This window comes from Falco rusticolus, chromosome 4 (genome assembly GCF_015220075.1).
Source record: "Falco rusticolus isolate bFalRus1 chromosome 4, bFalRus1.pri, whole genome shotgun sequence".
Taxonomy (NCBI): Eukaryota; Metazoa; Chordata; class Aves; order Falconiformes; family Falconidae; genus Falco; species Falco rusticolus.
The window spans coordinates 93,758,170-93,781,655 of NC_051190.1; the positions used below are offsets into that span (position 1 = coordinate 93,758,170).

General features: G+C 35.9%; 1 protein-coding gene across 1 annotated transcript in view; it reads right to left on the reverse strand.

The window, feature by feature from the left end:
• Positions 1 to 23,486, reverse strand: part of DPY19L1 (dpy-19 like C-mannosyltransferase 1) — a 50,785-nt gene that overhangs the window by 16,801 nt on the left and 10,498 nt on the right. Inside the window, exons 6-15 of the mRNA XM_037385224.1 lie at positions 20,439 to 20,559; positions 18,755 to 18,848; positions 14,621 to 14,678; positions 10,976 to 11,067; positions 8,786 to 8,885; positions 7,382 to 7,459; positions 5,332 to 5,418; positions 3,782 to 3,841; positions 1,261 to 1,341; positions 391 to 492 (exon numbers count right to left, since the gene is read on the reverse strand). Coding sequence (XP_037241121.1) covers positions 391 to 492; positions 1,261 to 1,341; positions 3,782 to 3,841; positions 5,332 to 5,418; positions 7,382 to 7,459; positions 8,786 to 8,885; positions 10,976 to 11,067; positions 14,621 to 14,678; positions 18,755 to 18,848; positions 20,439 to 20,559 — 873 coding nt within the window. The remainder of the gene's footprint in view (positions 1 to 390; positions 493 to 1,260; positions 1,342 to 3,781; positions 3,842 to 5,331; positions 5,419 to 7,381; positions 7,460 to 8,785; positions 8,886 to 10,975; positions 11,068 to 14,620; positions 14,679 to 18,754; positions 18,849 to 20,438; positions 20,560 to 23,486) is intronic.

Here is a 23,486-nt window from a genome sequence, read left to right on the forward strand (position 1 = left end):
CCATACTTTTCTGTAGTCTAAATCTAACACACAAGACTTTTGCAGCTCTCAGTACTTTTTCCATGTACTCAAAATCAGTTACTGACAGACATATGAAGTCTTTGGTTTGCAGAACTGTATCCTTTGACTTATCCCTCAGCAAGCACTTATTTCATTCAATCAAGCACATTTCTACATCCCAAATCAAAACATTATTTTGTTTCTAGTTCACTTAAAAGCACTAAAACCAGTTAAATTTAGCTTAAGTTCATTAATGTCTCTAAATTCACAAGTAAGCACTTGAACTTACGATGGCAGTAGGAGGTTATGGCTCTCTGATGTTTTAAGTTACAAAAATAAGATAAAACAAGAAGTTCCCTCTTCCATAGTCGTCTATTTTGATCAAATTACCTCTTTTTCCATGAAGTCAAACTCTGCAGCACAGGTATACATTAATGTATCAAAATCCTTGTAGCCAATAAATTTAGATTTTAATATGTTTCCTATATGAGCCTGGTAGGATATACACAGAGAAAAAAAGCTGTCATAAGCAAAAACTGTCCTGTTTTCCACAACAAAGTTGTTTAAATGTAAACGGGGAAAATTTTTAACTAAAACAGAAGTTTATACCATTTACAATATTGTTATAAGAGTACCAAAAATTCTTTTTTCATTGTATTAAATGACATTTCAGAGTGTAAAACAGATCGGACTGTGTTAAATAAAAAGCAGAAAGCAGCAGAAAACAGGCGTTACCATTGCAACTGTGTTCAACAAGAGTAGAGTTTTGAACACCCATATTTTAAAATAGAAGCTTCCCATCTTTTGCCCCTTGATGCACATCTGTAGATAGGTTTTTAACAGCAGAATCTGACAATAAAGGAGCTGAAGTGAAGCAAGGAGTCCTAGTTACAACAATCATTTCAAAAATGTCTTTAAAATTAGCTTCAGAGGAAAGTGCACTAAGAAATTGAGTAAATAAAGATGTAGGTAGAAGATATTCAAAATAAACAAAGCTTTGTAAAACCACATCTAAAAACAAACACAGAGCATTTACTAACTCAATAGTAAATAATTTGTCTTTTCGCGAACTTCAGTAATAGCACTTCAAAGTGATACTACATAATGAATGAGAAAGCAAATATGCAATCCCTCTGCCATTTCTGCAAAACACATCTTGGAATTTCAAGAAAGTGTATCAGTAAGATGCCAAAATCAAAATATTAAGAATTAAATAATTTTTGAAAGACACCAACCAGATACTCATATAAGAGAACTTACATCATCAGCTATTCCAAATGCTAAAGAAGTTAGATATTTCAAGGTGACTGTCCCAAATAACCAGGCACATCCTTCAATGACCTTAAAAAAAAATTCAGAATGCAATAAACATGTCTCAAGATACATTTTCTTTTTTTAAAGGGTTATTATATTTAGCTACTAGCTACAACTCTCCTATATTATCCCAATTAAGTACAGTAATCTCTAAACAAGGATGCTTCCCAAATTTCAGTACATTGGGGTGTTTAAAGTTTTTTTGTATTGTCTACTATAGATGAATAATTTTGTGCAATTAATTTGTATTATTCTTGTACTGCTGCACATGACATTGTAGCAGAGGAAGTAGCAAATTAAACAGGGGCAGCCTGACTGCCAGTTCCATCTGTTGTGCAGTGATTATTTTCCACCAATAGCCTCTCCATATTATCAGGATGTACTATTCTAGTAATTCAAATCTTTGGAGGAATTTGCTGATTTAAAGTACTTTCTGAAGATAATCTCAAGTTAGAACTTGAAGGAAATGTAAAGTAAATATGTACAACTACTACTTTTAGTTACATACCATGTTTATCGCTGTACCAGAAAGATTAAATCCTTGGCAATCTAGCTTAATCTATCTAATTCTTTATAAAACTAGATCAACTGAATAGCACAACCCGGCTCAGTATCTGGGACCAGCAGCAAATGCTTTCAGAGAGAATTCAACAAAATACAAAATTATCTTTACCCTAGCGTAACCAGGGTTTTACATGACAACGGGTTGCATTCAAACAAACATAAATATCTAGGAGGCACCTAATCCGTTACTGAATGACACTTGCTTTTTTCTTCCCTTTTTTTTTTTTTGCTTCCACAGCATCTTTCTTCTCTCTTATAATCATATTGCTGCTAACATAAGGAGCACTAAATAAACTCTAATTATATCCTACTTCTATTTGCTGGTTTTGCTATATTTACTTTTATTTTACAAGATGTCAAATTCTAACCTATTTTAAAATCTCAGCTATTTAGCAATTCTAAATAATTACCTTCACACTCTACTTAAATTTGATGGTATTACATTTTGGGGAACGGCATTCTATATATTTTTTTTTTTTTTTTAAGTAAGACACATTGACTGAGACTGCATGCAATATTTAGGATGCTAAATGATGAGTTTACAAAATAAAAAAATATTTTCTGCTTTCTCTGCAGTTATTTCTCCATGACTTCCATCATGTACTTTCCTTTTTGATGCCTGCTCAGTAATGAATTGAAGTGTTCAGAAAAGTTTTCATAAGAGTACCAAGTTTTTTCTGCTGAGTGGCAAGGACTTATTTAGAATCACTTATTTTATATACATACTTAGGGGAGTAGGGGTGGTCTTTTGAACACTTACCATTTAATCCCACCCTTTAATTCTTACATTCTAACATTCACACCTTATCCCATGGAGCTTATTTTCTTTTATAGCTCCAGTTAGATATCTTCCCCTAAAGGTTTCTGAAATTCAAGTGTATTACATTCACCCACACACTCTTATCTATATCCTTCAAAGAAGTCAAACACATTTGTGAGGCATGACTTCCTCTCGCAGAGGCTGTATCGGACCCATCTCACTACACTGCGGGTACATATTGCCTTAACAACTTCATCACTGTCCAAGTCTTTGTTCTTTTACAAAATTTAGACTTAATGGTCTGCAGTTCTGCAAATGCTTTGGATCTCAGTTTTGAAAACCGACATGAGATTTGCCTACACTCCCATTTTCCCAGCTACTACATGCACTGCAGTTTGTTATAGATACTTTTTTTAAATTTCTTTACATTCTTTTTCCTTTACAATAACTGTATTAATTCCATACAGTTTTGCTAACAGGTTACCCTTCCCGTGAGAATGTCTGTCTTAAACCAGGCATAGTCTCGGTAGGCTCCCGTTTCAGGTGTTTTTGCAAGTTAACATTATGTCTTAAGCAACTAGTTGCTTCTCATGTTTTCTACAGCATTATATTTCATTTATCATAGTTTTGGGAGTGTCCTCCATGCTTGCCCCCAATGCCTCACCCCAGTGTTTTACTCCAATTTGCTTCCTTGTGTAATCATTATGTTGCCTGCTGCTGTTATAAAAAACATCCTAAAAAAAATAAATATAGTCACTAAAGTGTGTCCTATCTAATGCAGCATCTTAATCTCCATTTCTGCAAGCACTGTTAGCCTTTCACTTGCTTTTTCTAAATTGTCCTTTATTTTAATGGGATCTTCATACAGATCTTAGGTTTTGTAAACATGTTTAAGTCTGTAATTAAATGTGTTGCTATTTCAGTTTTCTCATATAAATGCATGTTTATGCCCTTTTTCTTCCTTCAGTAATTGAAAATTAATTTCTAGGAACATGGTCAATTTATTAAAGAGAGTGGTTCAGCTATATTTCTTGATTTTCAACTATTAGAAACTAAACCAGTTCTGTATTTCACAAAAAATAAAAGAAAAAGAAAAAAAATCATAGTTCCTTTCTGAAATTCAAAATATATGAAAATCCTTACCCATATATAGACTTCTCTTCTGCTGCTTTTCAAGACTTTTGGACTCAATTCAAGAATTCCCTAATAATAAAACGAATGCACATTTTCAGGAACATCTATTAACAATAACACATTCTAGTACCCTGGATAAAGGTAATTTTTTTTTTTTTGTTTCTTTTGGGAAGCACCTATTGTACCTCACAGCTATTTATTAAAAAAATCTCCATAATTAATACAGCCTGAAAGATAAATGAATATACAATATTGTGATTTCACCCTGTACTGGCAAAACATGCCAGCATAAGAACTCTTACTGCTGTTTATATACAATTAATGGAAGACCACGCTTCTCCTTAACAAGTAAAATTCTGTATTATACAGTTCTAAGCTTCTTTAAATCAACACCAATGGGAAACTGAATTATATCTGCTTCTACAAATGACAAGAGACATCTGAAGCAATAAATAAATTACTGGCAGCATAATACAAACAATTGTCACACAAGGCAACAGAATATGGGGGTGGGAGGAGTTACTGGTATTTTTCTGTGTCACATTATGCTCCTCATTTTATGACACAAGGAAGACTCATTTTAAGCTAATTTGATGAGCAAAGTAATGAAGAAAAATTGAGAACTAACTCAAAAGCTTGCAGAAATGTCCATATGTGAGACAGGCCACTATAAGCACCCAAATAACAGACAAACAATATTTTTTTTTTTCCAAAGCAGAAAATAGGCAAGGAACTCAGTGTACCTATACTTTCTGTAAACTACAAAAGCTGCTACAAGAAACCAGAGTGGGTTTATAACAAGCAAACTCTACTACAGCAAATACCACTAGTCAAGGCAGCTTACTGTTAGCACAAGTGAGAAATTACCACCGTTTTACTGATGGACAAAATATAAACAAAAGGGGAAAAAAAGTCACTGAGCTCAGCCCACTGATTTGTAGGGTGCTAAGCTAGATCTGTTGATACAATCTTACCTCCTACTTCCTATGTACGTAAACCACTTAAGACAAATTGTATGAAACAGAGGTTGGGGTTTTTTTTCGTATTTAAGGAAAAATCAAAATAATGAATAATGATGAACAATCGCTCTTCAGTGAATAATTTCACTGACACTGCAGTATGACTCAGCAGTTTCAAACAGCCTTAAACCATTGTTATATATGTTCTAGTCATTTGTTCTGTATTTGCAGTTTCACTACCAATCAAGAAGCATATGAAAAAAGCTGCTCCCTGCTCATCTTCCTGTTTCAGTTACTCTGGTCAAAAACTACGTATGTGGTAAATTTTATATTTTTATAAAAAGACGACAGATATTAAAACAAGAGAACTGAGGCTTAACTGAAATTCTTTTATGAAGAGGTCTTGGTGTGAAAAATATTTTTTTTAAATTAGTCATGACTCATTCTCCAAATATCTTTCAGGTCTAATTCTGCTTCTCATGTGAAAGATTTCCCAACTATCTGGTAACACAGCAGTTTCACATTTTACATCAATACATACATAACAGTACATCATTTCAGTCTTAGCATGTCATAGGATGTTTTTCTTAAATAACTTACCCAGATAACTAGTAAAGATGCTGCATAATACGATGTCAATAACATTGAATTACCAAACATCAGAATAAAACACACTACAAGAGATACCTGAAAGAGGAAAATAAAAATAATTAAATTTAAAATAGAAAAGGTAAGAATCGCCAAAGTGTAGAAATTACCTTGTGTTAACAGCTTCAAAGACACCTACTTCACAGCAAGTACAAGCTTGATACACAAATTTACAAAACTGTTCTGAAAACACTGATAATGAGGACTTAATGGCAGCAGGTAGCCAAGTGTAGATTATGACTTTAATTTATATTTTAAAAGTACTTACAGACAAAAAGATCTGATCATAGACCTAACTCATCTTACGTGACATAACAGCAACATTTTTGAAGTTACTCGTAACACGTTCATTTTTTTCAATTTATTGTATTATTATTTCTCTACCCCATTTTTACATTTCAGAATCCTGGACAACCATAAAAATGTCAAATAAAATGTTTGTTGCCTTCTTTCTTCCAAGCTGAGAAGCATATTTTTAAAATATGATCACCACCAAAGTCAAGGAAGCAGAACTCTGTTTGATCATATGCACTTAACTGTATGAGGTTGAAAGTCAAGGCTGAAATACAGCTTTTATCCACCATCCTGATCTCCTACTGTGCTTTGTTTTTAACAGAAAGCAAGCTGAATTACATTTTCTAACTTGGAGATCAAAATCAATGATCCATCTCTTTCTTCTATACAAAGGAATAAAGAAAAAATAATGTAGCTATTTGTAAAATATGCAGACTTCTGTACTCCCCTCCTCAAATAGTTAGACTTGCATTTTCCACAGAAAACTGTGGGGAAGCAAAAATTGAAGATATCACCAAACAAAGACTGGCAGTTTACCCAGCCTCATTAAGCTTTCTCTGTAATATAACAGGATTGTTTATCTATCTGAAAATAGGCTTTTATGACACTTTGGCACCAAAATTGAGATATAGCTATGGACATAAGCCAAAAGGCTTAAGTATTTCATCCTGCTTCTGTCAAAAAATTACTAAACGAAGATGCTTATTTGCAAATTTTCTTGGTAAATCTGGCTGGGAACAAGCATTTGGTATCCCAGGTTTACTTGAGAAATGAGTTGCAGAGAATGTACTACTGCCTTTTATTTATAGTATTTCAAAATACATATGAAAACATAAGAAATACAATTTAGCTCAAAGCTTCTTTCCTGCAGTAAACATTCTCTTTTTGCCCAATGAGTCTGCATAGCACAATTTTAGCAAAAATGTATTTTTAAAGACAACCATATTTCTTTTAAAAAGTTAACGTCTTCCTGTACATTTAAAACTTCAAAGAGCAATACTCCTGATAGCAAAACCTGATCATCATTTTCACTTTAAAAATTAACATCATATACATTATGCAAAAACTTACATGACTTTTACTTATCATTGCCTTTCTTTGTTGACTTTCTCATCCATTTATGAAAAAAGTTTTTCATCAGACTAAAAATTTATTTTCTTTGTCCTGCATTCCAAATATCTCCTTAAACAGTTCATCTTTGCACAGCGAAGACCGCAGTAGTCTTCAAAACCCAGTTTTAGTTGGGGTTCTTCTCCTTCAATGATAAAGAGTCTATTCTCTAATCTTGACTTACTATCATCTCATGGTTTTTGTTTCTGCTAACCTATGGCATGAGATGAATGCTGCGTTATCAACTTCTCATTGCTTATGCTCTCTTACTTGGTATGTTTTCTAATCTGTTGTGTGAGACATCATCTTCGAGTCCATGGAATGAATAGACAGAAAGGAAACACAAGTATTTCTACAAATCTTTTTGGCTGGTATTTTTTCTGGAGTTCAAAAATTCCTGCGTGCCACAGGGATCATAGTTTCTGACACTGTGATATAAATATACATAAGAGCAAATATTCAAATTCAGGCCCCTCCATCCCTTTTTATTGCATCTTTTAAATCATTTGGAAACTAAGGAAAACACTTCAGACAAATGGCCTCTTTTGGTGCTCTGACCTGTTTGAGAGGATTTAAGTTTTTTTAAAAGAAGTATTACCATATGAGCAGTGAGTATCTTCTGTAATTTGCTGGAGTCAATATAACCCATAATACACACAGCAAATAATGAAGCTATCTAGAATCAAAAGTGAAAGGTAAGTTAAAACCATTTGCAGTGGTTTACTCTTTCTAGCAGAACACACATTCATATGAAAGAGATTATTCAAACAATCATTAACTTCTATTGCTACTTTTTTGCTAAGTACTTAGTGTTTTTTGAAAGAAACAATTATGAAATGCCTATTGTGGTTCTATGAATAACAATTACCAAACATATCTGAATATTTAAGAAGTAAGCATTCAGCTTTATAAAAATGCAAGTCACCAAAACACATTACTAACATCAGCTTTCACCATCAGTTTTACAAAAAAACCAACAAACAAAAAAGCCCAACCAACAAAAAAAACACAAACCACCCAAAAACCCCAAAACCAAAAAAATCATTCCTTAATATTATTTAACCTTAACTTTTCAGCAAAGTATGGGAACATCCCTAATTTGCTGCTGAGGAAAATGAGATTCAATTGATCAGGCAGCTTGCTAAAAGTCACATGGGAAATTAATAAAATTATGAATTGAACCTGTAATGTCAAATTTCAGGCCCAGCTTCTTAAACAGGTTATAGTGATGAGTTTCTCACAAAATTCTACAGAATTTAATGGCTTACTCTTCTGCAGTTAAAAAACTTGCATACCACAGCATATATTGATTGTCCAAAACTATCAACTCAAACCAAGCAACATCTGCTTCAAGTAAGACAGACAAATGAAAAGGCATGGAGACACAGATGGATTTCAATCAACAGGCTTCATTTCATTCAATTTAACCACTAAGGAAGTGTGTTGTGTAACAGTATCCTACTGCTCATGTTAGCACTTACTATATTTCAGCACTAGCTAAAGTTACCTCAACTGTCTGAACTCTCAGACAGTCAGATTTATGCTACTACTCACAGGCTCATCAAAATTAAATAGGAAATCATGCGAAATCATGCCAGATACTACATGCCATGCAAACATTGCTCCACTTGAAAATTTGGAATAGCCTAAAGAGTGCAATATCAATGCCTTTTTTTATTTTTGTACTTCAATATACAAAGTTTTTTCTTGTTCTGCACTTGTTCCAATGTACTGATCTTAGACTGGAGGCTGCTTTTAAGGGAAAGGTAAATTTTTTAGTCCTGGAAACAGAATATCGAGTGGTGTAAATGGTCAGCTTTTAAGTTTAAGACTAGAAAAATATTAGTATGATAAATGGTGTGAACCTTTCCTGAGAGCAAGAGTGAAATCTGGCTAAAAGGAAAGCATCAGTATAGTTGTGAATTCAATGGCTGGCTGTACAAAGCAGTCAGTTTGCCTAGATAAAACAAAGATACTACTTAAGAGTTGAATATGGTCTTACCTGTGTTAGAAGAACAAACTGAGCAAACTGCCAGGGAAGCATGAAAAAGATATTAGAAACACACAGTGCAATCAAGCTTCCTGTATTAATATTCGGAATCCTTGGGAAAAAGAGACAGAACAGGCATCAGTAAGTAAAATCACACAGGTGTTTGTTTATTATTGAAAAGCACAATAGAGAACACAATAAAAACAAACTTACCTTGGAAGTTAGCTAGCAGTATTGAGCAACTACAAATAACACTGCTCAAGTAAATTTAATCTCAATTTTCCATCAGTTTCCAAAAACAATAGTTCTGATGCTTAGTTTTTCTTAACTATTTGATGAGCCATTCGTAACCAAACAAGTCTTCTCCTGGCAGCATGTAATATAGCAGGCTAACCTGTATCACTTGCAGTGGTCCACCTTTTAACAACTCTACTATGGTCAGGTCACAACCATTTCCATTTCAGCTGGGACCACAACTAGTCTCAGAACAGTCTGCATTTGAAAGTGATTTCACTCCTGTCACTTTTCTTCCATATCTACTTTCTGCAACTTTCTGCTAGCAATCCTGAGTGAGGTTTCAGGGCAAGAAACAATGACAAATACATGAAACTCATCTTTTAACTGAAAACAGCCCATTCTCTATGCCCTGCTGTGTTATTTATTCAATCCTGTTACTATTAATACAGCCCTGCTGTATTATATACTCAATCATTAGTTCTGAGTTCACTTCAGAAACGTGCCATGTTTCAAATTTCACTAAGTGGCCTCCAACAAATGAGGACACCACAGATATTCTGCTGTAAAACCCAAACCCAACAGATTACAGCAGTGTCACCAAATTCTGTAAAATTTTCTTCAGCTTCTTTTCCAAAGCCTCAAGATTAACTTCTATTGGAAGTCATGCGGAGCTTGAGTCTAATGTATTGAGTAATACATTACACAAATGTGATCCAAGTGATACAAATTATGGAGCATTTAAGTTCTAGTCTCTGTTTCAAAGATAGTTCCTATATTTCATTGGAATACTGCTATACATAAAACAGAGCTGCTGTTGAAGCAGAAATTATAACTGAGAAACAAAGTTAAAATGTTTTATCCCCTTTTTGGAACCTCACTCTGAAATGCTCAGATTAAATACCTACTTCTCATCGGTAAGCAAGCCCAAGTACTATTTTATGTATGAAGATTTGAAGAATAGGAGTGAATCTATCTAATCAAGAAGTGTCATAATTATAGGTACAGAATATATGTGCTCTAATGACCCTAACTCAAAGTGTAATTTTCTCGGGTTTTTGTTTGACCTCACATTTTAGCATTAAATGAGCATGTGTCTTTCTATCATGAAATCTAGCAATCACTCTACAAACCATTCCTCAAAATATTTTTCCAGACAGCGTGTATCTTTCCCTCATCTAAAACCCACAAGTTAGTGACGAGCAAGAAATATTTTTGGTTTAATCATCAGTAATTACAAATCAGTACGACCTCATAAAGGAAAGTCTGGGGCTACAAGTACAAAGTTCAGTTAAATCATAAATACACTGCAAATTGGATGAAATGGAGTTGGTGGAAAAGTCCTCAGGTATTAACAATCATGCTTATTTTTCACAGCAGAGGCAAGGCAATAACATAATCATGTTGCAAGCCAGAAACAACCATGGAAAAGCAGGGCTAATGAACTCAAGAGCAACCTTGCATTAATGTAATTAGATTGCTCTAAATCATTGAACTAGTTAATTAGGCATAGAAAACCACAAGAACATACTAGCTTACGGGTGCCTATAGCATTCTCTGTGGCATAGCATAGGCTTAGTCTAAGTGCAACCAACATACCACTCTCCAAGAGGGACAAGACCAATTGATGGAGTATGAGCTTGCTTCTCATGGGAAGGAAGTGACATCAACCAAAAATTCTGATTTTAAGTTTAGATACTTATTTGCCAACACAGTAATTCTGATTTTTAGTTTAATCATGTCTTCAAGTTGCAAAGTTTTTCCTTTTAATAAGTAATATGACTGCAGTTCTACTGGTGCAGCGTCTGCAATGTAACAGCCACAGGAAAGTTTCTGTGTTAATGACATCATTGCTACAGCACACAGCACTACTTCAATAACTATTAAATAAATGCATTGAAATAAATGTCCTGTGACATTCAATTTTTTTAAATCATTGTAAAGAGCTAAGTATAAATTAAGAGGTACCTGAGAATATAGGTCAAAAGCAACATCTGAAGCACAAGAAACGGGTATGAGAAACTTTCACGAAGAGGTGGAGTCCACATGACACGAGTGCACTAAAAATAAGAACTGGGTTAGATGGTAACATTTGCCGCTACATTTCCATAAAACAATGCTTCTGTATTTCAAAATTAATGACCACTGATACCTCAATAGAGTAAAGCCCAAACTACATGAGATTTTACTCGTGAACAAAAAAACACACACACAAGCCAGGAAGCAGAAAAGAGGAGGAACAAGGAAGCAACTTCCAGGCTTGAGGTCTATGATGCACTGTTTAATTAAAACAGATCACTGTTTCTCCAAAATTAAATGTGGCAGCTAGAGAACATCCAAGAAAAAAAGCCAGGACAGCAGCTGCTTGTCCCTGCTTCTGCTGAAATGGAGAACTCATTCAGGCAACTAAAAACATGCTCAAATTCAGGCACTGACCTGCCACACTTAAATGGAGAAACTGTGCGAGGAGAGGATGTGAAGGATAAACCAACATGCTCTTCATTATGCTAGAGTTCTCTGGGTTATAAACATTTCACGTTTCTACTAGTAACAGCACAGAGAGTACAAAATCCAAAGCTTCCCTCTGAAACAGGCCAGTAAAATTGAATATATGAAATTAAGCTCTTACAGAGCTTACACTAACTTACATACATCACTCTTAAACCCTAATAAAGCAAAGCATAATACAATGAAGTCAGCTGAAGAGGTTTTCATTTCTTGGGGTTCATGGCAAACAGCTCTGCTATAACTGTCATCTCCAACATTTATATTCAGCTCTTTATAAAAAAGTGCTTGCAGATGGCAGTGGCCACCACAACAAAATAATTACAACCATGTCATACAAACAAAATGGGTATCAGTAGATTTTTGCACTAGAAATTGGAAGTAGGTTCTTTACAGCTACAAGACGACACATAGTTCATCTTAACACAAACCATAACAAATCTATGAAAGCTTATAGGATGCTGATGACAGGATGTTCCTTCTCCTTCGCTTCCTATAATCTTAAAACCATTTTTAAAAATACTGTTTTACCAAAGAAGACACTAGGATCAACGTTATACAATGCCTTGCTTACTGTCCTGTTACTTCACAAGCATGTTAAACTAATAGTGTAAACCATGTAGAAATAGTGTAAAATAAATGGAACATATAGGAACCCATCACACTAATCAAACACAGTCCTTACTATCTGAAAGCGCTCTCTGTAAAAGCTGCACCCTGATTACTGCTAAAATAAACCTTTCGTAAATATATATACTGATGTGTTGTCTTCAGCTGACTGCACATATGTAATTAGTTAAAATTATTTCTGTTAGCAATAAATATAATCATGATTATTCTAAAGCAGTACAGGCTTTTTGATTATTTTTTCAACACTACAGCAACATTTGATTTACCAAATCTTTTGATACTGGAGAAGATAAAGACAGGAAAGAAATGACGAGCATATACAACCATAAAAAGGAAACATTACGTTAAAAGTGGATTGACTAATGTAGGCCATGCTATTTTTCTATATTTGGAATGTAATAATAAACTCGATCATCTGTGTATGATTTATCCAGGCTGTAAACTAACTTTGCTGCAGGTATAAATACATCAGACCCATCTAAGCTCAAAATCGTTAAAACACAGTAGCACAAGCACAGCGCAAATAAAAACATCCTGCCTTAGGATCACGGGCTCAGTGCCAGAAGGCTAACTGCTTTTACACAGCATTGGACTTGAGGCAACAAGACCTGCATGTCACACTTACTCATAGCTCAGTCCTATCCTTCCAGGAAAGGAAAGCAAGCTTTTAGCAACTCGTCTAACTCCACTGTGCATACTGCTGAATCAGAAGCAAGGTGATTTCCATAGAATCAAAGGCATATCGAAGAGTTAAGTAAAACAGGGGAGTATCATACACACGTGTGCATTCCTTGAATGTGATTCAACAGTACACAGAGTGAAGCTAGACCATACCTACATACATGCAACTACATATATTACCATAACTATAAACACAATGATACGGAACAACTCTGAGTTATTTCGTTCAGTACAGTACAAATGCAAAGAGCCAGCTGAGGTCTAACACTGCACCCTGACAAGTCCCACTGTTCTCCAGAAAGCCATACAGCTGAGCCTGAATCAGGGTCACCCTACTTAAGCTCCACCTAAGCCCAGACTATGTCGGCACTGAGCTATGCAGACCTAATTGCACATCATTCTCCAAAATAGACACATTATCTGTGTTCTTCCCCCAAGTCAAGTCATCAGGGGGAGATGAGCTCTCCTACAGAGTCTCCTATGGACAGGAGAACTGTCTGTGCCACAGCAAAATAAATGCTTCTTTTCATTATTGCTACCACTATCTTTGAAGTTTTCAACTTGTTCCTTTCTGAAGTTACACTTCATCACCTTCACAGACTTCACAAAACAGCATGTACTCCTGTCAGTATTTCATAGCAAAGGATAAAACATCCACTTCACTTCAGAATGCCATTACAAAGGATGGAAACCCACACAAAACTCTGTATTTACCCTAGACAGCACCAAAAAATGTTTAGAAACTGTAATGTTTACCTAGTCTGGACCAGGCAGTTAACATCCATGGGTGAAAACTCCTCACAGAGGGTATTTAGAGAAAAACATTTCAAACGAAAATTAAAAATAAAACAGCTATTTCATAACAGATTTTTGTTTTATGAGACAGCCAGCAAAGCTCACTATGAATAGAGGCATCTTTGATTCTGTTATGTGCAACTACATATTCTCACTACTCAAGAGATTTCTGTCAAGTTCAGCTCAGTAAAATAAGAAAACAAAACATAATTTTAACCCTTAACAAAATCATAAGGTAACTAGTTTCCATCTAGAAAATCTTCAAAGTATGGCTGCATTTTAAGTAAAATAAAGCAAATAGTTATATAAATGTATATACATAAAATGAACATTGAAAAACCAGAAAACATTGACCAAGGGTATCAGAATAAAAGCCATGAGTTTCCTTCCAAAATATGAAACAATGACATGAACAGCATTAGCTGGGGACACAGGGAGATGTTTTAGGTTGACAGGTTGGGGCTTTTTCTGTAATGCAGCACTGGAATTCTTTATATACATACACAGTTTCTAAATTCTTTGTATCCTAGCTACAGTATATCAGTATTAAAGAGGTTTCTTTGCTTTGGGGTTTTGTATGTGTATGTGTATTCATGAATTTCTGGTAAAATACATAGTAATTTAAAGAAAACCTCATCCATTTCTGAAGCTTGTTCATATAGTACACATAGCCCTGTTGTGTCTGGAATGGGCACAAAAATAGAATATTTTCATGTTTTGAAACTTGAAGTCATTGTGCTACTAAGATTTCAATCTCAGGAACACTTTACAATACATTTCCTTGCTGATTTTTTTTTTAAAAAACATTTAAGGTTACACATTGTACTGTGCTACACATTTTCAAGTCATAGCCTACTGTGCTTTCAGTTATGTCTGATTCCCTTTAAATTCATCCCCTAATAGATAAGCAACATGTCATCTTTAATGAAACGAGAATTAGCTTAAACTTTAATGGAAAATAAAAGAAAAGTGGGGTGGGGGTGGTTGGGGAGGGACTCCTACCTCTCCATGGTTGAAAAAGAAACACGCCACGGTAACAAGGCCTCCCAGACGGCTCCCGCTGTGGAAAGAACAGGGAAAATGGGTACAACAGAATCTCATACTGGTCAACGTTGCTTAAAAAATGTGGAGCAGCCCTTATGTACAGCTGAGTTTATTCAGTGGGGTGTGGGAAACACTTTCAAGCACCAAGAAAAAGCATTCTACAGTGTACATACAATATTAAAATACTAGTTAGTCAGCTAAAGTTTATTTCAGAGCAGACCACTCTTCATGTATCAGCTCTTTTCTGCAGAACACCAATTTTAACGCAAATAACTTGGAAAATGATCATTTCACTCCTCACAAGCTTTGGTTTAGATCATTACATCTGCTGCACCAAGAGCTTGGTCTTGAAAAGTGCTGGGGGTTTTGGCTGGTTAGTTGTTTGGGTTTTGGTGGGTTTTTTTTTTTTTGGGGGGGGGGGAGGGGGCGGTGTTCTTTGTTTGTTTTTTTTTTTTAACAGCAGGCCATATAAATGGAGTATTTCTTCCCCAAGACATTGAGCAGAAAACTTTAGAATTTACAGGTTCAATCACCCAACAGGGAATTTTGGTCTAAATCTAAGACTACGTTAGGGTAATAAAATCAAGCACATTCAAGAAATATATTTAGAAATTAATTCATGACAAGGTCAATGCAGATACAATTTAATTCTTATGTGAAGTGCTGTGTTGTTAAGACAAAATTTTTTAAGCCCTTAACTTAAGGATTTTTATACATTTCTAAACCAAATTCACCTGCTGAATAATTTGCAACATGGAGTCAACACTAAACCCAAAGATATTACTTAGATTTATCCCATTTCAAAACAGCAATAGATAAGGTTCCTATTTGTTTGACTAGATTTGTAATTGCTCATGTCCTGTGACAAAGCAAAGAACACTTTTGTGCACAGAAGTGCACTACTACTATGAATGACAGAATATACTGGTTTTGCTACCAAAAAAAAGTATAAGCTGCTTTAAAGATTCTCTTTAAAAAAACAAACAAACCTCAGATCCTGTCAGATCTTTCACCCATCATTAATATACACTAATACACAAGTCAAACAGAATCAGTGAGTTCTGGGTAAAAAATCTGAGGATTAAAGATACCAACTGAGTGCTAAAATGGTCTCCAGGGATTGTGCATTCTTGCACAGAAAAAGCAACCTTAGTCCACAAATTCTAAAAGCATCAACACTGAAACCCAAAATGACTAAATGAACGTGTTTAGTATTAAAAAAATGGTAAGTCTTAGAAACAAGCAAACTAAAAATTTGCAAAAACACACCCAGAAACAAAATTCAAGGTCTATGCTAGAAGTTAACGTTGCGATAAAACCTTAAAGTCTAGAATGCAAAGGTCTTAATTGTACTATGAATGCTTTAGAGCTATGAGCCTCTGTAAGGGGTCAATCACAAGATTACAAGGAAATCTACAGCACAAAACAGGGAAATGCAGCTTGTCAGTATCTTTTCCAGAACAGGAAGCTAGAGAGCCTATTTCACAGAGGGTTATGTATAGCGTCGAGTTAGATGGGTTATCTTCTAACAGCACAATGCTGTCATGTAGAAGGTCAGCAGTAAGCCTTTCTGTCAGTATAAACGATAAAGGATAACTCTCCACTGAAACTCCAACACCATACTACAACTGGTGAAGTACATGCCCTTCAGCTGGAACCTACTTCACATAGAATAATCTAAATTTAATAAATAATTAGTAATTTTTAAAGACTTGCAGATGATCTGAACAGTTAATTTGTCTGGTAGAGTCAGCTCTGGAATAATGAAAGAACTCATCATTTGACTCCCTGGGTAGAATAAGCTGAAGCTTAGTCATCTGGGGAAAAGCTGTTATTCATTGATGATTAACATGCAAGAAACAAAATACTGAAAAAGTACGGTCAGAAGGAGACATGGGAAATTCACTGGTAGTCCCTCAAGATACAGTATTTGACAATCAGCTTAGGTATTCTGTCCTTTGACTACAAGAGAGGTGGGGAAGGCTGGGGGGAGGCAGAATCTCACAACTGCATAAGGTAGTTATCATCAAACTGTCATTCCTTTGCCCATAAAGAAAACCTAAAAAAAATGGCATGAGTTCTCACTCTGCCGCTTCAGTTACCTTAACAGAGTATGCACAAGAGCTTGAGACTAACTTGTATCATATAAAAGATTCCAAAGTGCATTTGCATAACCAGAGACTGTAATCAAGTGTTAGGGCAGGGATATACTACATCCGACATCCTTCTAACCTTGTGGGAAAGTTGGTTAAAAGAGCTAAACAGCAAAAACTAGTCCTACAAAAGCAACTAGTTTTCTGCTAATTTAACTCTTTGAACAAGCTCATTGTAGACTACAGCTAGCACAGATGTGAGAGCACATGCTAGCTTGGAAAATAATGGTAAGAAAGTGGTCTTCCACCATCCTATCACCTTCCATCACTAGTCAAAGTTGCAAAGAGACTAAAAGCAAATAAAGGCTGAAATAAAAACATGTATTCTATGAATTCTATGAATGAAAGGCAGAAAAAAAACCTTGAGATGATTACTGCTAGCAAATTTGGGAATTAAAAAGATAGAAAAAAATATTAGAGGATGGTTTTCCACCAACAAATGAGCCAGTCTATGAAAAAGCCTTTCAAAATGCATAGCAGAAACAATTCAGCTTTATGAAGGAGACTTACTCCACTTCGTAAGATTACCTACTCAATGTAATAGAATTGCACTACTCCAGATTCATTTATTTTATTTTTCAACACCTTATGGAAAAGCCTAACATTCTGGCTTGCTTAGACTAAAAACAACCTTGGAATACCCACAATGACTAAGCAGTCACCCAGATCTGGTATCCAACTATGAATATTCTTCAGAATAAATAAATAAATAAGATCAAAATCCCACCTGCAGGAAACTTCATAGTCACTTGTTACTTTCCATAACCCCAGATAGCTAGTGGCTTATACCTTGAAAGAACTGCATTTATATTCTAGTCATCTTGACTACCTACACTAGAGATTGTTTATATTAAAAACTGAATTACAGTCAATACTTGATAGTCATTTACATTCAGCACAGCCCAAGCCTAAGGAAAGTACTGAGAAATTAAGTCCTTACTGATTTTTCAATGACATGAATATATAAAACGTGGGTCTCCATACACCTCCCTTAAGAGACAAATGACATATTAATGATACAAATATTCAAAGTTTATCTACTTCCTCAAGAGATATTGATTTCCTGTGTTAAGGAACATGAACATACACCCTTTACCAGCAAACACCTAATAGTTGCACTGGGCAACTTCCACTTTCCACTGCCATCTCCTGCCCTGCACTATTCTTTATTTGAAGCTATCAGCACATGCTTCAGAGAGAGCAGGAAAAAAACACAAGACAGTGAAGCCAGGGAATGAGAGGGAAAAGCAATCACATCTCTCAGAGGAAAATGTGGCAGCCTTCTGCTTTTTTGCAAAACTGACAAATGAAAACAGAGGTAAACAGAGAAAAATATTTCCACTTCTGGTTTCCTGCTGAATATGGAGTCTATTTTTGTAAGAAAAAGTGTATTACAGTTCCTGAAATTCAAGGACAGATACTGAAAACTAAAACTGGTAGAAAAAGGGAAGTGTATACATATCTCCAAAAGAATGCACTATCTGAAAAACATTCTGCCTTCTCAGTTAAGTCAAAATTTAAAGACATGCAATATGACTCCAGGCAAAGCACTGAGAACACTCCAATCTTGGTTAAAAGTACACTGTCATTCAAACTTTGTTTAAAAATAAGTTACACTGATAATTTTAAGAGCAGAAACCTGTCAAATTCCATTTAAAAACTGTAGAGCAGTTAGTTTTATGCACAACCCGGTGGTATCAATGAGATACCACTTCACGGAAATTTTCCACAACTTTTTCTAGCATCATCATTTATTTTAAGCAAAAAACTTCTCTGTTCCAGTAATTTTTTAGTGACAATGTATATGCAATAAAAAGCACTACAACTATACAAACAAATAAGCAATGTCCCACAAAAACATTGTAGCATTCACTTTCTCAAATTTTGTATAAAAATTTGACAGCTAGTACCAACTAAACAGCTGTCTCAACTGCCTTACCTGAGGTATGTACCGTATATGAAGAACAGTGACATCATTAATCCATTCAAAAGAAAAATCACAGCAACATAAAAGGAAGCAGGGTCCCCCAACCCTAACAAACAAACAAACAATCAAATATAGAAGAGAGATCATACTGCTTATAAACCACCATACAATCAGTACAATAGAGCACACAGCATACTACCTTAATTTATCTACAGAAATAGAAAATAAAGTTAAATGTCACCAAGATTATTGCAGATTCAATCAAAAGACTTCATTTCCGAGAGACAGAAAAAGAAGCAAAATAAGAAGAAGAAAAAAAAAAATGGGGGCAGACACAGCACTGGGGTAGGCAGCAACAGAGCAAGCCAAGAGGGAAGTATTAACTGTAAAGAAAAAAACCTGCAGTGTACAGAAGGCATAAGCATCATTAAGAACATTCTCTACAGGCTATGTTTGAACTTCAGAGAGCTTTTTAGAACAGGTTTGTACTCCCTATGCTCTCACTTCCCATCTCTTGCAGGAGTAAATCCATCCTTAAATGTATAACACACACAGGTCTCTGCTTCCTTCGTTTCATTAGAAGCCAAGAGATTTTCCAATAATGCAAGTCTTTCAATTTATTCATTCACAAACACTTCTGCGTTCACACTTCTGTTGTTATTCTCGTTCCCATTATTTCTTTAAACCCTCCTGGCTCCAATCATTTCAGCAGTACCGCATTAAAAGCCTTACTCGTTACAGAGAAGGTAGCAAAACTTCGTTTCGTATGCAGAACTGACTATTCACCATTGCTGAAAATACAGCAAGACAGTTCTCCAAAGTAAGATGACAATATGCTCACCAAACTTGGCAGTCTCAATAGTAGCACTGAAGAAAGTTCTTATAGCCTTTGTGCAAAGGAAAAATACTAACTTGTCACCACACAAAGACATTTTAAATGATAAAAAGAAACAACTTCACAAGCTGCCTGCCATCCATCATTCAGCTTTAACCGACTGTAGAACACCTCAAAAGCGCTTCTTGGCAAGGTACTTTTATTGCACAATACTCACTTGACAAGCCAAGTCTTTAATGTGGGAAAAAAAAAAACCCAAAAAGTGGCAGCGTCCAAGCTTTGGTACCAAAATCAAGGTATGAGACTGAAATTCTTATGAGGAATGGTAGGTCACAAGAGGAAGGAGATTCTTCCAAGCAGAATCACTACACAAGATTTCTCCAAAAGGGAGCCTTGTGGTTACCTTTTTTCCCCTTCTTCCCCACTCCCCAAACTGTAGTTAGGGGAAGAAATATAGAGGGTAAGTTTTTGAAATGTAGGAACTTGGAATGCATTGAGGATTCTACAGAAGCTACAAATATTTAATACACGTACAGTGGCTTCCAAATACATTTAGGAAACCTTATTCTTTATACAGCCAGATATCATGAAGGCTCAGAGTAGAACTCTGAGGTTTTGAAGTGCTGTATAGGAATTAAACCTAGGTAGGAGGAGCTATCTAATAAGCAAAGCCCACATTCTCATCCCTGGTGTTCTTAAAAATGTATTAGTTGTCACTTATGTTGTGAATGTGCCAAAACCACAGGCTTAGCCAAAGGGAAGCATGTCAGTGACAAAAACACAGGAATATTTATTACTTCTAAAATATGTAAAGCCCAATTATATGCTTCCAGGAAGAAACTAGAATATAACACAACTCACCCTCGCAGCTTTCAACAGGACTAAGCCCTTCTCCTCTGTTTACAGTCCAACATGTCTTTGTCGGCACCCCAAGGAAATCCATAATGGCAGTATAGATGCGGTACCAGCTGGCAAGGACCACCTAGGTGGAAAACAGGATTTGAAGTTTCTGAAAAGGAACTTTGAGATTAGCTCAATGCCCAAGGTAACCTCTCTCATTACAACTGGCCCTCATCCAGTACTTTTTAAGTATTTTAAACTCAAGATTTATCTCAACTACTTAGCATTTTTGACTACAATATCCTAAAGGCATCCAACACAGACCAAGCGCTCATTAATAGAATAAAATTATGCCTGCTTTAAAACAGAAATAATTTCATGCATCAAACCAGTATTTGAAAAAAATATATATTTTAATATCATCTGGAAGGTTCCCAATTTTAACTATTTTTATTTATCAGATATTAAAGTATCAGGTTTTGTTGACAGAGGACAGTTAGCCAAGGTAAATCCATTAAGACTAATTACATTTTTTTCCCACATGGCAAGAATATTAATGGACCAAATCTTTAGGTTTTTACTCAGATAAACTGTGATAGGTTAAATTTAAGCATTAGAAAGGGCTTCCAGATGCAATGTAAGATAGCATTTCCACTTGCCATGCAAAGGTAGTTATGTTCTTATAACAACCACCGAATTAAATCTCCACACCTGAAACAGAAAACAGCAGTATTTTATACATAGAAAAATGATGACTCATCTCACAGCAAAGTCACTAGTTAACAGTACCAAGCTATTTTGTCAGGATGTAACTGACTTTATAGAGTTCATAAATGAGTAATGTGGCCATTCCAGTTGAGCTGCTTTGAAAGTTATAACCCAAGGGTTCCCAGACCGAAAATATGTTTCACTACTGCAGTATTAGCTGTCTCAGCCCTGTGTCACAGAAAACATGTACAAGAAGGATGATCCCCTCTTTTCTTTCCCCATACAATCAATAAAACTTCATGTCACTTCTACCTTCAAGAAAGGCAAGAAGGAAGCACGGGGAATTAGATCTTGATCTGCAAGAATGTGATGGAGTAAATCCTCCTGGAAACCACTTCCAAACATACTAAGGACAAAAAAGTGATTGGAAGCAGTCAGCATGGATTCACAAAGGGAAAATCACACCTCCCCAACTTCATAACCTTCTGAGATTATTGTCTTCATACATGAGGGGACAGTCATGGATGTTTCATTTTATCTGGTGCCAATTCTGTTCTACATCTTAAGACAAGGTGACAGCACAAGAAAAAATCCTCAGCAAATTTGCACATCATACAGAATAGGAAGGAGCGGCTGATACTTGTGCTGCCATTCAGAGAGACCTCAACAGGGTAGAGAAATGGGCCAACAGGAACCTCATGAAAGGGAAATGCAAAGCCCTGCACCAGGGAGGAACACCACCAGGCACCAGTACAGACTCGAGTTAACCAGCTAGAAAGCAGGTTTGCAATAAAGGACTTGTGAGTCCTGGTGGACAAGTTGTATTTGAGCCAGCGATAAGCCCCTGTTGCAAAGAAAACCAACGGTATCCTTAGGCTGTATGCCACCAGGACAAGAGACGTGATCCTTGCCATCTACTCAGCACTGCTAAGACCATATCCCCAGTGCTGAGTCCAGTTCTGAGCTGCCCAAGACAAGAACATAGAGTAAAGATGACTGAGACACTTTTTGGTTGACAAGGCAAGAGATGAGCACAAATTGAAATACAGGAAATTCCACTTATACATAGGAAAAAAAAATCATTCTTTCTTTGAGGGTGATTAAGCACTGGAACAGGTTGCCCACAGGTGGAGATACACAAAAAGGGAGATGACCCTGAACAACCTGCTCTACTTCACCCTGCTTCAAGCAGAGTGTTGAGACTAGGTAATCTTCATACATCACATCACTTCCAACCTCAACTGTTTTGTGATTCTACAACTCATTAATTTTTAATACCAGGGCTCCAATCATCATGGCTCAATTCATCTGTGGCCTTTACACTCTCACAATGTAAATCTTAAATATTTAAAGGACAACTAATCTTTCTAGACCAAGACTCCATGCCTCAATACTGTGTCCTGCAAAGTGCAATATCCTGAATTCCTGGAGGCTTTATGAACATCTGTGCCCTAGCACTTCTGACTGTGCATGTGTGCATACATGAAACAGACACTTGCCCTATTTCCAGACAGGCAACAATAAGACTGGGGAACCAAACCCAAATATTTCCTCTTATCACCTGAATGCCGTTTGTACACTGCCAACAGAATGTATATGGCAGCTTAAGAGACATCTGTGTAGCGTATTTGCATCACCAGCCCTGAAGCTGACATTACCCTAAGAACATGAAACGATCTTGCTGAACCAATGTTGCACAAAAAAAATAATAAAATATTAATTTATCAACTTAAGCTTTTTATGTCACAAGCGCTTGTGTCTGCTGCAGATGTACCACACATGAATACTCCCTAAAAAGGTACCAGGTAAGGTACTTCATGCAACACAGAAACATTTTTTGCCAAAAGCTACTTTACACAGAACAATTAACATGGGCATAAGGAAGCAAAACAATAGTACAAAACTGTTAGGTCAACTAGAGCACAAAATTTCTACTGTCCCTTATCAGACGAGGCAGTGAATGCAAAGCTTGGAAAACAAAAGACTGGCGCTTAGACACAGAAAATCTCTGTGGGCTGGGCCAGTCCTTGCTATGAAAGAACATGTCAAAAAAATCCAAGCCCTTTTACTCGTTGCCTTTGAGCAAGCACTTGAACACCAACTACATGGGTCTTTGCAACACTCATCACTCCAACTCAAATTTGCATCATCACTGTCACACACAGAAATGTCAACTGTTCCGTAACAACGAACAGCCAGAGAGCAAACGTAATATATTATCTCTCCACCACAGAAATTAACACATTATCTCTCTGCCACTTTGCATCATGGATCACTGATGAAAACACCACCACAGCTACTGGAACAACCTGACTGTGCAGCAAATACCTGGAAAATCAAGGATTTATTAGGACTCCAAGA